Below are 13,982 nucleotides of genomic sequence, written 5' to 3'. Positions count from 1 at the left end.
ATGGGAGACCCGATTTCTGGAATTCTCGTTAACATTTTCATGGATAATCTAGAAACTAACAGGATAATCAACAAAATCAAAGGTCTAAAATTATGGGTGAGATTTGTTGACGATACGTTCACCATTATTGACAAACATCTGAACAACAGCGATAACGTATTAAGGTTCCTCAATGACCTTGATAGTAATATCAAGTTCACCAAGGAGGACGAAATAAACAATTCTTTGAAGTTCTTGAATTTAAATTTAACCAGAGATAATGATAATTTCATTATTCAAATTTACAGGAAACCTTCTGTCGCTCCCGTGACAATAAAAAACGATTCTTTGCACCCTCAGTCACACAAACAAGCTACCTTTTACAGTTTAATTTATCGGTCATTAAATGTCCCACTCTCTGCTGTTAATCGAAACAAAGAATTCAAATATATTAAAGAATTAGCTAAACTTAACGGCTTCAAACCTGAGGGTTAATAAGATTATTGGTTAAATTAAATTACAAACCGCTACAAAATTAGTTCCGGACAAGTCTAGAAAAACAAATTTTGCCACCTTTAACTTTATTAACCCAGCTATTTATCACATTACCAACCCGTTAAGGAAGCATGACATCAAAATCGCATACCAAACTCATAACACTAATTGAAACTTATTTGTCAATTCCAACACCGTAGAACACAACTCAGGATAAGTTTTCGAATTCTGGAAGCTATAGGCTTAAGTGCGCCCAATGTAAATTTTCTTGTGTGGGACAAACTGGTCGAAGTTTCAGAACTAGATACATAGAGCTTTACAATGCATCAAAACATAGAAAATACTCTGCCATGAGCGTTCACATGAGGGATATAGGACACAACTTCACTACAATTGATCAAGACCTTCAAATTGTTAAATATGTAAACAAAAGTAATTTAATGACTGAGTTTGAAAACGCTTGTATTTATTTAGATCAACATTTCAATAATAATTTAAATGATACCTTGGAAGGCACTAGTCCAATAATCGAACAAGTTCCCAATCTGCTCACTTTATTTTGATATACATGTCAATAATTTCATGAAAATTTTCAACTATAAACTTGCAAACAACCCTCCTACTGCAAATAGTAGCTACTTCCTCTCAAGGTTACGCCTATCCCTCCTCTCCCGACTCGCACTCTACCCTTGCAAGCACACCCCTACAATACACGAAGCAGTAAGCTAACGACTCCAGACCTTCTAGAGCAGACAAGGTGAATAGTCACGTCTCTGTTAACATAAGGGGTAAGTATTCATAAGCTTTTGCTTTTAATCAAGTATTTCTCACTCTTCAGCTACTGATACACATCCTTTCTCATTACAATGTCAGACTTCAACACGCGACATTATTGCGATTTATTCTACAATTAGGCTTAGCTGAACTCCCTATATGGAATTCAAGCACGACAGTTTATGGCTTTAGTTCACCACCTGGAAGAAGGTTGGACAAATTTCCACATATTCACGCCCTTTCAGGCGGAATTCAACTCTACAAACTTTCATTTTTCAACCAAGTATTCTGTGAATTCCTTTTATCTGACTCTCGTTTTTCGACAATTTGGAATGAAATTTTAACCAGCGATTTTATTTATTTATCTATACTTCATTTAATCTGAAGCTATGAACTAGTTATATTAAGATTGTAATGACTTTGATTACTTCACACATGGTCAAATTATAATTTTGACGACATATTTCATATTATTCTCCTTTTATACGACATAAGCAATTCTAATCATTCACTTATAATCATTAAACTTAGTGCAATTTATTGACTAGTTTTTATGGTTGATTCAGATTTTACTAATGTGAACTATGGGACCTTAGTGAACAATTCTACCTTATGAAACCAGGTTAAGGGCCCTGACCTAACTTTGGGGTTATGTTTTTCTGGCTGATGATGCTTACAGTGTTTAAGCTAAACATGTCCCAATTTCTAACATCTGTATAATGTTTGTATCCTAAATATAAGGATTGTGAAGTATTGGGAAGGTGGTATAATTCAATTGTTTGTAAGCTCTGATATTGTGTATCAGAGTCCGACATCTCACTTTAGCACTAACTGCACGCGCTCTAAATTCCTCTTCTGTCTTGTATCATCCTTAGCAAGCTTATGATGTCTTTTTCAGAAGTCAATAAGATTGTCAATCTTATGTTAATTTTAAGGACACTTCCTCCAAAGCATTACTTTGTCAATTTATGTATTTTTCATCTAAACAGTGTTATGTGGCTGAAGATGTTGATAATATATGAAACATGTACCACTTTTAACCATTAAATAGCCTTAGGCAATCATTGTATCAACTAGGTGGAAAATAAATAAATACTTAGTTGTAAGTCCTTGGTTCCGTCGAGTGATTGTGTTGTCCAGTCTTGGTATGTGTGGCCCACAACTCGTAGGCAAAACTAGCCTATTCAAACATCAGGGGACTGTAAGCAAACTGCATGACAATTCTGATCAAGCAGATTGCCTACCCAACTTACACAGTATAAGGGGGTCATATTTTGAGGTGAAGCAGTACCAAACTAATTTTTTTTTTTTTTTTTTGCTAGTGGCTTTATGTCGCACCAACACACATAGGTCTTATGTCGACGATGGGATAGGAAAGGCCTAGGAGTGGGAAGGATGTGGCTGTGGCTTTAATTAAGGTACAGCCCCAGCATTTGCCTGGTGTGAAAATGAGAAACCACGGAAAACCATCACCAGGGCTGCCGACAGTGGGAATCAAACCCACTATCTTCCGGATGCAAGCTCACAGCCACGCGCCTCTAACCATACAGCCAACTCGCCCGGTCTTATTTCAAATAATGCATGCACCCCAGTTTTTCTTCACGAAATTCCTGAAAAAAAGTGTGGAGTATTCACATATGTACAGTAATAATTCTGAGTGTGTGAACAGCTTGAAAATGAGTATGCCAATGGATTAAGAAGTGTTTAAGAACATTTTCTACATGCACTCTGTCACCTCTACTTGCACAACCAACTTTCACATGCATTCATATGGAGCACTGATGTCACGTTTCAAGTCAGTACCCAATTACATTGATGCACAACATGAATCCAGCAAACATGTGTAAGGGCGTATGATTATAAGTCAAAGAACTGCGTAACACTATCATTGAAGACGGTGATAGTTTTTTTTCTTTTTACAATTCTTCACGTTGCACTGACACAGTTAAGTCTTATGGTGGGGTGCCCAGACACTTTTGGCCGCATAGTGTACATCGAATCCCCATGGCACTGACATAATTACCTTTCCATTTCAAAACACTGCAATTTCTAGTGAAAGTTTCTTTTGCCACAAAAATTAATTAAGCTCATGTGAAAGTTTAGATTTTCTGCTTTACGTCACACCAACACAGATAGGTCTTATGGCAACGATGGGATAGGAAATGGCTAGGAGTGCAAAGGAAGTGACCGTGGCCTTAATTAAAGTACAGCTCCAGCAGTTGCCTGATGTGAAAATGGGAAACCACAGAAAACCATCCTCAGGTTTGCCAACAGTGGGGTTCAAACCCTATCTTCTGAACGCAAGCTGATAGCTACATGAGGATTTAGATTTAAGGTATGAATTTTTCTCTCATGGCCAATTATACTGTATGTCAGCTTACCACGATCCAGTAGTACTGTTAATCAATATATTTTAATGAAGGCAGGTAATTCAACTAAAAATGTAGTGTATACAGAAGAATACAAATAATGTTATAGGTTTGAGCCCCTTCAAATACTACCAGACGGAACCGAGATCGAACCTGCCAACTTGGACTCAAATGGCCAATCCTTCCATCATCTGAGCCACACAGTCTGGCAGTATACATAAGTTTTGTGATATCAATGTAACCATTGAAAGCCTCCCCCCACTACAGAGAGTGGGTTATTATATCCTATCATAAGCTCAAAAACTTCTGCACACATTTTAATAAAATTTACGAAGTTCTATTCTAAGAATGAGCATGAACAACACAATATTTTTTTTTTTAATTTCGCATGCCATGGACACTTCACTAGAAGGTACAGATTTTTAGGAAGGAGAAAAACATGCAAAAATTATGTGAAACGGTACCTTAAGTAGATCCTTCCTTTATGCTTGCGAGAAACCCACCAACTCTCCCGTAGAAGTATTCTTATTTATATAGAAAAATTAAAACGGACACTATGTCAATCTCTGAAATGCAACCATTTCCTGTATTCCTAATGACTGGGGTACAGTTTCTATTGTCTCCGATAGAGCGTGCATCACGTGTAGCCCACTCCTGCCATATTCCATGAAAATAATGAAACCTCAAGAGTTTGAAAGTGATGTGTGCCAGATACAACTGCAGTATCCATGCCAAATGCTGCGCGTGGAGTCGCCAGCTGTACAGTCTACACCATACCTGATAACCTTGGTCAAAGAGCCTATAGTACAGTGTGAATTCTACATGTAAATATAATTACCACCTCAAGTAAATACAATCAACATTCCTTGTAATAAACCCACATAGTAACTTTTTTCTTTGTTTATAAAAATGATCCTTGTCATTTGTGAGCTTCTTCCTCCTAAGTTATTGATATTCCAGGTATGTCTAGATAAGTTGCCCTTCCTTATCCAGCAATAGTAAACAGACTTAAATACTCACCACACCCGGATACAGTCTCTTGAAGTTCTCAACTATCTCCTGCTTTTTCTTACGTCGTGAATCCTCATGTTTATCAACACGAGCATCACCCAGCTGCTCTACAACATTCTCCAATTCCTTCTGAAGCTCTAAAACTCTCTCTTTAGATGTACCTACATCTGACTGCAAGTCCTGACGCAAACGGCGCTGATCTTCTAATGCAGACTCGCTAGTCCTGATGAAAAGTAAATAACAATATAGTTAGAAATAATGTAAAGGAAAAAGAAAGTGACAGATCAAGTTCTAAATATAAGAACATGAACGGAACACATCCACACAATGAATAAAAATGAGATGGTGTTTGGCACAGGATACTTTTGATTTTGATATATTTCACAGTTTTGAACTAGTTAGGTTTTCTACAAGGGTGTCCAAATTTGGGCAATTTTTGCCCTACATCAACTTTAAAAAATGGATAAATATTTGGCCCTATTGAAAAAAGAAGTGCACCATGTGGTCTTGAAATTAAAATTTTCTACGAGAAATGTCACATACATTTTCTTTGTAACTCCAATGTTTTTGAGAAAATCTAGCTTTCTTATGTTTTTTGTTCACTGCTGAATAGGTTACTCATTTCACGTGTAAGTCATCGTTCGTTTGTTAATAGGCCAGCTCAAGAATAAGTGCACCATTCTGTGGAAAGCATTGGAGGCTACAATTATTGTACTGATGAGAGTGCAAAGCCTGTGTATCCACATTTTAGAACTGCTGTGGGCTGTTGTTTACAGTGAAACCTCATTAAGACATTTCTAAAGGGGACAAAGAATGAAAAAGTGTTAAGCAAGAAAACGTACTAATCAATATATGAATAAAAATAGGGATATGGAAACACTAGAAACGATTTTTTCCGACATGAGGGCATTTTATGTCGCGTATTCGTTGGTACAGTGAAAACTATAGATCTATCTACCATTTCTAAGATAAGAATTAAGTATTAAAAGGTGTGAAAAACACTAGAGAACAAAAATATGAAAACCTTTTCTGCTGGGGATTATAAAATACCACATACCAGTACACTGAAAGATGTGTGAAAAAGAACCAGACAACAAATATGGAAACAGGCACACAGGGCTCAACAAAAATATCTTTTTAAACAAATGTCAGTAGAAGCCTTTTATTTCGGAGCAGTTGGTTATTAAACATTATTTTCTGGTCACACTCTTAGACAATGAATCGAATGTCACATTCGACCATGTGCAACTGCAAGAAATCACTTTGGCCGCCATTTTGAATCGAACAAAACTTCGACCAACTTGAGTGATCGAGTTGAAATTCGAAGGTGTGAGTTTCAACATTCGCGGCCTCTGCGCGCTTATGCAAGTCCACTTTCTGGCAGATTTTAATTTTGTCTTAATACAGTTATTAAGGAATTTCACATTTTCCGTGTCCATAACTAGGCTGTCACAAGACAAATATGCACCACGCTAGTCAATTTCATAAGATTATGTTCCTAATCCAGATATAGGCTACCGAATTACGCGACAAATATTAGCTACACTTCACTCAACACAAAATATATTTCTACCTTCTGAATGGAATGTGAAATACAAGCACAAAAAGGCTCTCAGCAATCTCGCTGCTAACCGCAAGCAAAACAGAACATTCCTGAGGCTAATGGCTTGCTCCCCGAAAGTGCAACTTATCCTTTGAAGGTTATGAATTTCATGTTTTTGGTCCGTATTGAACTGAGAATAATATATAAGTAATAATAATAATAACGTAAATGTTTCCACCTTTTCAATACAATATATTCACAAAATTACAAAATTATACGGTACTAGTTTCGACCCATCTAGGGGTCATCATCAGCCGTATTGGAGCAAAGATCATTTGTGGCGAAATCCTAAGACAATATTATTTTAAAGAATAACAAGTGAAATGAGATGTTATGATAATAGTTAATAATACAAGGAATATACATACTAAGAGGTTTTTAACAAAGAATAAAGTATAAATGGGGTGTTGTAAAAATTATAATCATGGAAATCAGTAAGTTCTTGTATTGAAATGAAATATGGCTTAGGAAGAGGGCTTAAGGTGGGGCTGAAGGGTGCGGGAGAAAGTGTAAATGTCTTGGAAAAGTACCTTTGATTAAATTTAGGATTGAGTTTAGGTTGGCTGCATTATTGTTCCTGAGGAAAGTGATAAATAGATCGAAGAGTATGTTGGGTTTCTCTGAGATTTCATTGAGATTGTGACTGGCATTAAAGTATTGGTCTAGGTGTATGTAGTAATTTTCCATTATGTTCAGTAAAGGGCCCTTGTTTGCTAATACGAGGATGTCCATGTCTTGTTCAATATTGGTGAAATTATGGTTATAATCTTGCATGTGTTGGCCGATGGCTGAAAACTTGTTGTATTTTATTGCGTTAGTGTGCTCGTGGTATCTGATAATGAAGTTTCTCCCGGTTTGCCCGATGTAGGTTTTTTTTACAGGTGGTACATTTGATCCTATAAACTCCTGATTTTAAAAAACTGCTGGTCTTGTTGATGTGTGAAGTATTGTATAAAACATTCATGTTCTTATTGTTGGTTTTGAAGGCTATTTTAACGCCTTGTTTCTTAAAGATGTTGGTTAACTTGTAGATATCATTGTTGAACGTGAAGGTGGAAAATGTTAGAGGTTTGGTTATTTCTTTTTTGAGGGTAGTTTTTTGGCAATGTTTGTGTTTATTGATTATCCTTTCTATAAAATGATTGCTGAAGCCGTTGAATTTTGCGATTCCGCGGATTGTGTTGAGTTCGTTTTTTAGATCTTTATTGGACATAGGTATGCTGAAGGCTCGGTGAACTAGGCTGTTGTATGTGGCTCGTTTGTGGGACTGGGGGTGCACTGAATCTTGGCGAATGGTGGAGGCTGTTTGAGTGGGTTTTCTGAAAATTTTATAACTGAAAGAATCTGAGTTTCTAGTGATGGTTAAATCTAGAAAGTTGATTTTTTGATTTGATTCGGATTCTAGTGTGAATTTGATATGAGGATCAATATTGTTGAGACTTAAGAGGGTGGTGGGTGCGTTAATTGATTTCTCATTCATGATTACAAAGACATCGTCGACATATCTGGCCCAAAAGATAATGTTTTCGAATTCGTTGTCAATTTTGGTGTATTCGAAGAAGTCCAGGTATATTTCTGCTAAGATACCTGAGGCCGGTGACCACATTGCCAAACCATTTTGTTGATATATGACATTGTCAAAAGTGAAGAAGTTATTGTCGATGATAAGTTTTAATATTGTGATAAAGTCTTGTATCTCTAGTTTGCTTAAGTGGCTGTTTTTGTTTAAATTGTTTATAATTATCGGAATTAATTTTGATACTTGTATGCTTGGGTACATGTTTACAATATCGAAAGAGTGGATGGAGAGATCCGGTTGCAAATTGAACTTGTTTAGTTTTTCTACTAGCTCAGATGTGTTTTTAATAGACTTTTTGGATAAGAATTGATAATTTTTTCTTAAGAAACATTGGATGAATTGTGATATTCTGTATAAGGGGCTCGGTCTATAGTTGATAATTGGCCGGATGGGAATTCCGGTTTTGTGAATTTTGGGAAGAGCTTTAGCAGTGGGGAGTCCTGGGTTCATATGTATGAGTTTGGATTTTTCTTGTTCGGTAAATAAAAATGAAGTGTTTTTAAGAGTTTGTTTAAGTAGTTTTTGAATTTTTTGGGTGGGGTCTTTTTTGATTATGGAAAATGAGCTGTCTGTGAAAAAGTTTTTTGTTTTTTCAATATATACTTTTTTATCCATGATAACTGTTGCAACAGTTGACTGTCATTTTCCATAATCAAAAAAGACCCCACCCAAAAAATTCAAAAACTACTTAAACAAACTCTTAAAAACACTTCATTTTTATTTACCGAACAAGAAAAATCCAAACTCATACATATGAACCCAGGACTCCCCACTGCTAAAGCTCTTCCCAAAATTCACAAAACCGGAATTCCCATCCGGCCAATTATCAACTATAGACCGAGCCCCTTATACAGAATATCACAATTCATCCAATGTTTCTTAAGAAAAAATTATCAATTCTTATCCAAAAAGTCTATTAAAAACACATCTGAGCTAGTAGAAAAACTAAACAAGTTCAATTTGCAACCGGATCACTCCATCCACTCTTTCGATATTGTAAACATGTACCCAAGCATACAAGTATCAAAATTAATTCCGATAATTATAAACAATTTAAACAAAAACAGCCACTTAAGCAAACTAGAGATACAAGACTTTATCACAATATTAAAACTTATCATCGACAATAACTTCTTCACTTTTGACAATGTCATATATCAACAAAATGGTTTGGCAATGTGGTCACCGGCCTCAGGTATCTTAGCAGAAATATACCTGGACTTCCTCGAATACACCAAAATTGACAACGAATTCGAAAACATTCTCTTTTGGGCCAGATATGTCGACGATGTCTTTGTAATCATGAATGAGAAATCAATTAACGCACCCACCACCCTCTCAAGTCTCAACAATATTGATCCTCATATCAAATTCACACTAGAATCCGAATCAAATCAAAAAATCAACTTTCTAGATTTAACCATCACTAGAAACTCAGATTCTTTCAGTTATAAAATTTTCAGAAAACCCACTCAAACAGCCTCCACCATTCGCCAAGATTCAGTGCACCCCCAGTCCCACAAACGAGCCACATACAACAGCCTAGTTCACCGAGCCTTCAGCATACCTATGTCCAATAAAGATCTAAAAAACGAACTCAACACAATCCGCGGAATCGCAAATTTCAACGGCTTCAGCAATCATTTTATAGAAAGGATAATCAATAAACACAAACATTGCCCAAAAACTACCCTCAAAAAAGAAATAACCAAACCTCTAACATTTTCCACCTTCACGTTCAACAATGATATCTACAAGTTAACCAACATCTTTAAGAAACAAGGCGTTAAAATAGCCTTCAAAACCAACAATAAGAACATGAATGTTTTATACAATACTTCACACATCAACAAGACCAGCAGTTTTTTAAAATCAGGAGTTTATAGGATCAAATGTACCACCTGTAAAAAAACCTACATCGGGCAAACCGGGAGAAACTTCATTATCAGATACCACGAGCACACTAACGCAATAAAATACAACAAGTTTTCAGCCATCGGCCAACACATGCAAGATTATAACCATAATTTCACCAATATTGAACAAGACATGGACATCCTCGTATTAGCAAACAAGGGCCCTTTACTGAACATAATGGAAAATTACTACATACACCTAGACCAATACTTTAATGCCAGTCACAATCTCAATGAAATCTCAGAGAAACCCAACATACTCTTCGATCTATTTATCACTTTCCTCAGAAACAATAATGCAGCCAACCTAAACTCAATCCTAAATTTAATCAAAGGTACTTTTCCAAGACATTTACACTTTCTCCCGCACCCTTCAGCCCCACCTTAAGCCCTCTTCCTAAGCCATATTTCATTTCAACACAAGAACTTACTGATTTCCATGATTATAATTTTTACAACACCCCATTTATACTTTATTCTTTGTTAAAAACCTCTTAGTATGTATATTCCTTGTATTATTAACTATTATCATAACATCTCATTTCACTTGTTATTCTTTAAAATAATATTGTCTTAGGATTTCGCCACAAATGATCTTTGCTCCAATACGGCTGATGATGACCCCTAGATGGGTCGAAACTAGTACCGTATAATTTTGTAATTTTGTGAATATATTGTATTGAAAAGGTGGAAACATTTACGTTATTATTATTATTACTTATATATTATCCTTTGAAGTCGTGTTTTCCCATAATCATGCAACTGTGGTGACGGCTCTTACCCGAGTTGGAAATCAAGTTTCTTTCAGAAGGGATGGCAAATACAGTAACATTTACAGGTCTAGGAAAAATGTGATCGTACTAAGCGGTAATAGCGAAAATTCGTGACTTCAAATTTGCGATGTGCAAAGCAGAAAACGTGCTAATGAGGAATGCACTAACAAGGTTTCACTGTATTTACTCAGTCATTATCAATATCAAGATAGTATATGTATATTCCATGTTTCCTATCTTTTTAATATTGTGTAGGTTTAGATTCATATTTAGCGGGTGACCTGGGGAGTCAACAATACAGGAGTACAAATCCAACTAGAGGCTTTAAAAAACAATGTAGAGAAATATGGTATGAAAATCAGTGTGGAGATAAGCCAAACAGTGGTGATGACAAGAAGAGAAAGAGAAGGAAAAGGAATTGTTAGTTTCAATAGATAACATCTTAAGGTTGTTGAATGCTTCAAATACTTAGAAAGTGAAATAATAGGTTGAATAAGATCAGCAGAACGGTACAAGTGGGAAATACTTGAAAGAAATTTGGTGTGGAACAGAGGAGTTCATATGAAATGTAAAGATATACAGTCAAAACTGGTTAGGACTTTTTTGTGGGGACCGAAAAAAATAACGTCCTAAACAGGGAACGTCCTAAAAAACGAAAAACAATTACGCTGTTTAATTTAAGGTTAGGTTTGAACGTAAAAATAATTATGATGAAAACAAAGAAACAAGTGTTTACAATTATAATTAATGCAATAATACAATTTAGGAACACCAACAAAGCAAAACATCACGGAAAAACGTTTTTAGAGATGCGAACTATACACGTCGCTTATAATTATGTTTAAAGTATTTGCGTCATGTACTCTTGATCGTCGTTGATTATTTTATTCCTCTAAGGAACCGTCTATAATTTTCTTCAATAACCCATCGTGTCTAAGTACAGTATAAGTTACAGCGAGAATTCATAATGGCGAAAAATGTACTCGCTATAGCGGATTGTCGTTATATCCGATTTTTTGGTAAAAGTCGGGAAAAACCCCATACACATTAAATTCCGTATGAAATGGCAATCAGTTTGTTCAAAATTTGAGTTTCCGCAGATAATATCCACACTGCGGCTTACTTGTTTGTTGTTTTCCGAAATCCGATACTACGTGTAAGTGTGTGTTTAAATTTCATTCTGAAAAATATATATTACCGTATTTCTCCGAATCCAAGACGACCCCCACTTTTTCCTTCAAAAAGAATTTAATCAGGCTTAAAAAGTGCTTTGTAAAATCATATGAATGTCTTTTCTTATACAGTACGCATTTTTAGACTGTAATGACGCCGCACATTGGCTTTAGTTATGTCGTATTTTTTGCGGCTGTACAATTATGCTTTATTTCAGCGGGTTTAATAACCATTAACTTAAAATTGGCATCATAATATCGAAGGGAACTCTTTGAAAACTTGCCGGCAATACACATTCCACGCGTCTCTAAACTACGACGATCCACAAAGAAAATATTCTTGCTTACTGTAAGACTGTTACCGGTACTTTCACTCAGCGTCAGATATAACTGGCTGCCGCTACACGCTCGTCTTGCTTGCCAGATTCGGCCAACTTCAGCGGCTAGCGATGTATAGGTCTTAATCGCGGACTTTGAAAGTCAACGAACGAGTTTATTGTGCCGCGGTATGGCAATTCCACGCATGCATTTTTGTGCACATACCTCACAATTTCATCTTCAATTTCTTTAAAGCGTCCTTGTTGCGGGCCACTGAATGCATTTTTTGTGCAGTACGCATTTTTAAGCTATCTTTGTCTTCACGGTTACGCAGAATATGGGTTTTAATTAGGCCTATGTCATATTTTCTTGCGGCGGCACAATTATTATACATTTCCATGTTTAATAGCCATTAACTTACACTTGGCATCATAACATCGACGAGAACCCGTTGAAAATTTTCCGACAATACCTGTTCCACGTATTTTTACAATACGATGATCCATCACGAAAATATTCCTGCTGTCTATAAAACTTAATTTTACTAAGCGTCAGGTACAGCAGACGCGTTATAACTCTGCTACTGATAGCCGTGGCCTTTCTAAGAATTCAAAGGCTCGCATGTTTTGATGCCATACTGCAGATTTGAGAAACGTTTTTCACAAAAACATACTTCAAGCACATGTAGAGAAATGATAACCTCCTCATTAAAAATTTACGTGGGAATAGTCTTTCCTAAATTTAACTAGACGCGAAAAAATATAAACTATTCTCTGTAATCAATCATATCTTGAGATGTATCACATTTTTACTTAATTTCAGTATATAATATTAAAATTAAGCAATCGTTTACTTCAGCCTTTATTTCTAACAATTTAACAACTGCTATTGGTCATGTTATTTACACATTTATTACGAAAACGTGTTATCCTCTTCCATTCTGAATTTCCTTTAGAGAACAGCAATCGCGGAGTATTACTAATCGACTCCGACATCGCCTTTGAATGTCGACAAGAGAGCTTGAAAGTGTACATAGTGAGAAAATGATACCAAAGATGTTTGATCGCATTCTGAGGCAAACTTTTCAGATTTCTTATTCAAACAGCATCACCTAACCTAACCTAACTTCATCATCATCATCATCGTCATCATCATCATCGGTTTGCCCTTCCAGTGAACCGGGTAGGGTGTTTGAAAACAAACATCTTCCAAAGTTGCCTATTCAAAAATATTTTGTTGTCCATGACAGATTCCCAATTCCATCCTCTTCTCTCCACGTCTTCCCTCAGTTGGGCCATCCATCTTCTTCTTGGTCTTCTATCTGTTATTCCCTTTTCCAAATAAGCACATGGTAACCTTGTGCTATTCATTCATTTAACATGCCCAAACCATTTAAGTCTAGCTTAAGTCTAACTTAACCTTACCATATGTATGATGAAAACATATTTCAAGCGCCAACAGAGAAACTATAATCTTCCCGTTATAAATTTACGTGGGAACAGCCTCTCCAAAATTTAACCAGACACGAGAAAATATAAGCTAACCTCTGAAATCAGTGATGTGCTCTGTCATATCTTGAGGTATATTGCATACTTACTTAATTTCAGTGTATAGTATTAAAATCAGCGTTTGTTTACTTAGCCTTTATTTCAAATGAGTTGACAACTGCTGTCAACCACGTTACTTCCATAGGTATTTATTATGAAAACATGTTCTCCTTTTCTTTTTTTTTTTTTTTTTTTTTTTTTTTTTTTTTTTTTTTTTTGCGGACACCAGTTCACGGGTATTAATAAACATCTCCAACATCGCCTCTGAATGTCGACAAGAGAGCTCGCAAGTGCACATAGCGAGAAATTTATACTGAAGGTCACGTTTTGCAGCAAACGCTTCAGATTTTTTATTCAAACAGTCACCTAACTGAACGTAACCATATGTGTGCTTGCATATGAAAAGGGACCACATGTCGGGTATTGAGATAAATGGTACTGTCATG

The 13,982-nt window shown here is 36.0% G+C and overlaps 1 protein-coding gene across 1 annotated transcript in view; it reads right to left on the bottom strand.

Moving 5' to 3' along the window:
• Positions 1–13,982, bottom strand: part of LOC136883333 (structural maintenance of chromosomes protein 1A) — a 224,974-nt gene that overhangs the window by 119,134 nt on the left and 91,858 nt on the right. Inside the window, exon 9 of the mRNA XM_067155569.2 lies at positions 4,638–4,851. Coding sequence (XP_067011670.2) covers positions 4,638–4,851 — 214 coding nt within the window. The remainder of the gene's footprint in view (positions 1–4,637; positions 4,852–13,982) is intronic.

The sequence above is a fragment of the Anabrus simplex genome, chromosome 11 (assembly GCF_040414725.1).
Source record: "Anabrus simplex isolate iqAnaSimp1 chromosome 11, ASM4041472v1, whole genome shotgun sequence".
NCBI classification, from domain to species: domain Eukaryota; kingdom Metazoa; phylum Arthropoda; class Insecta; order Orthoptera; family Tettigoniidae; genus Anabrus; species Anabrus simplex.
This window is presented reverse-complemented; position numbering and strand designations above follow the sequence as displayed.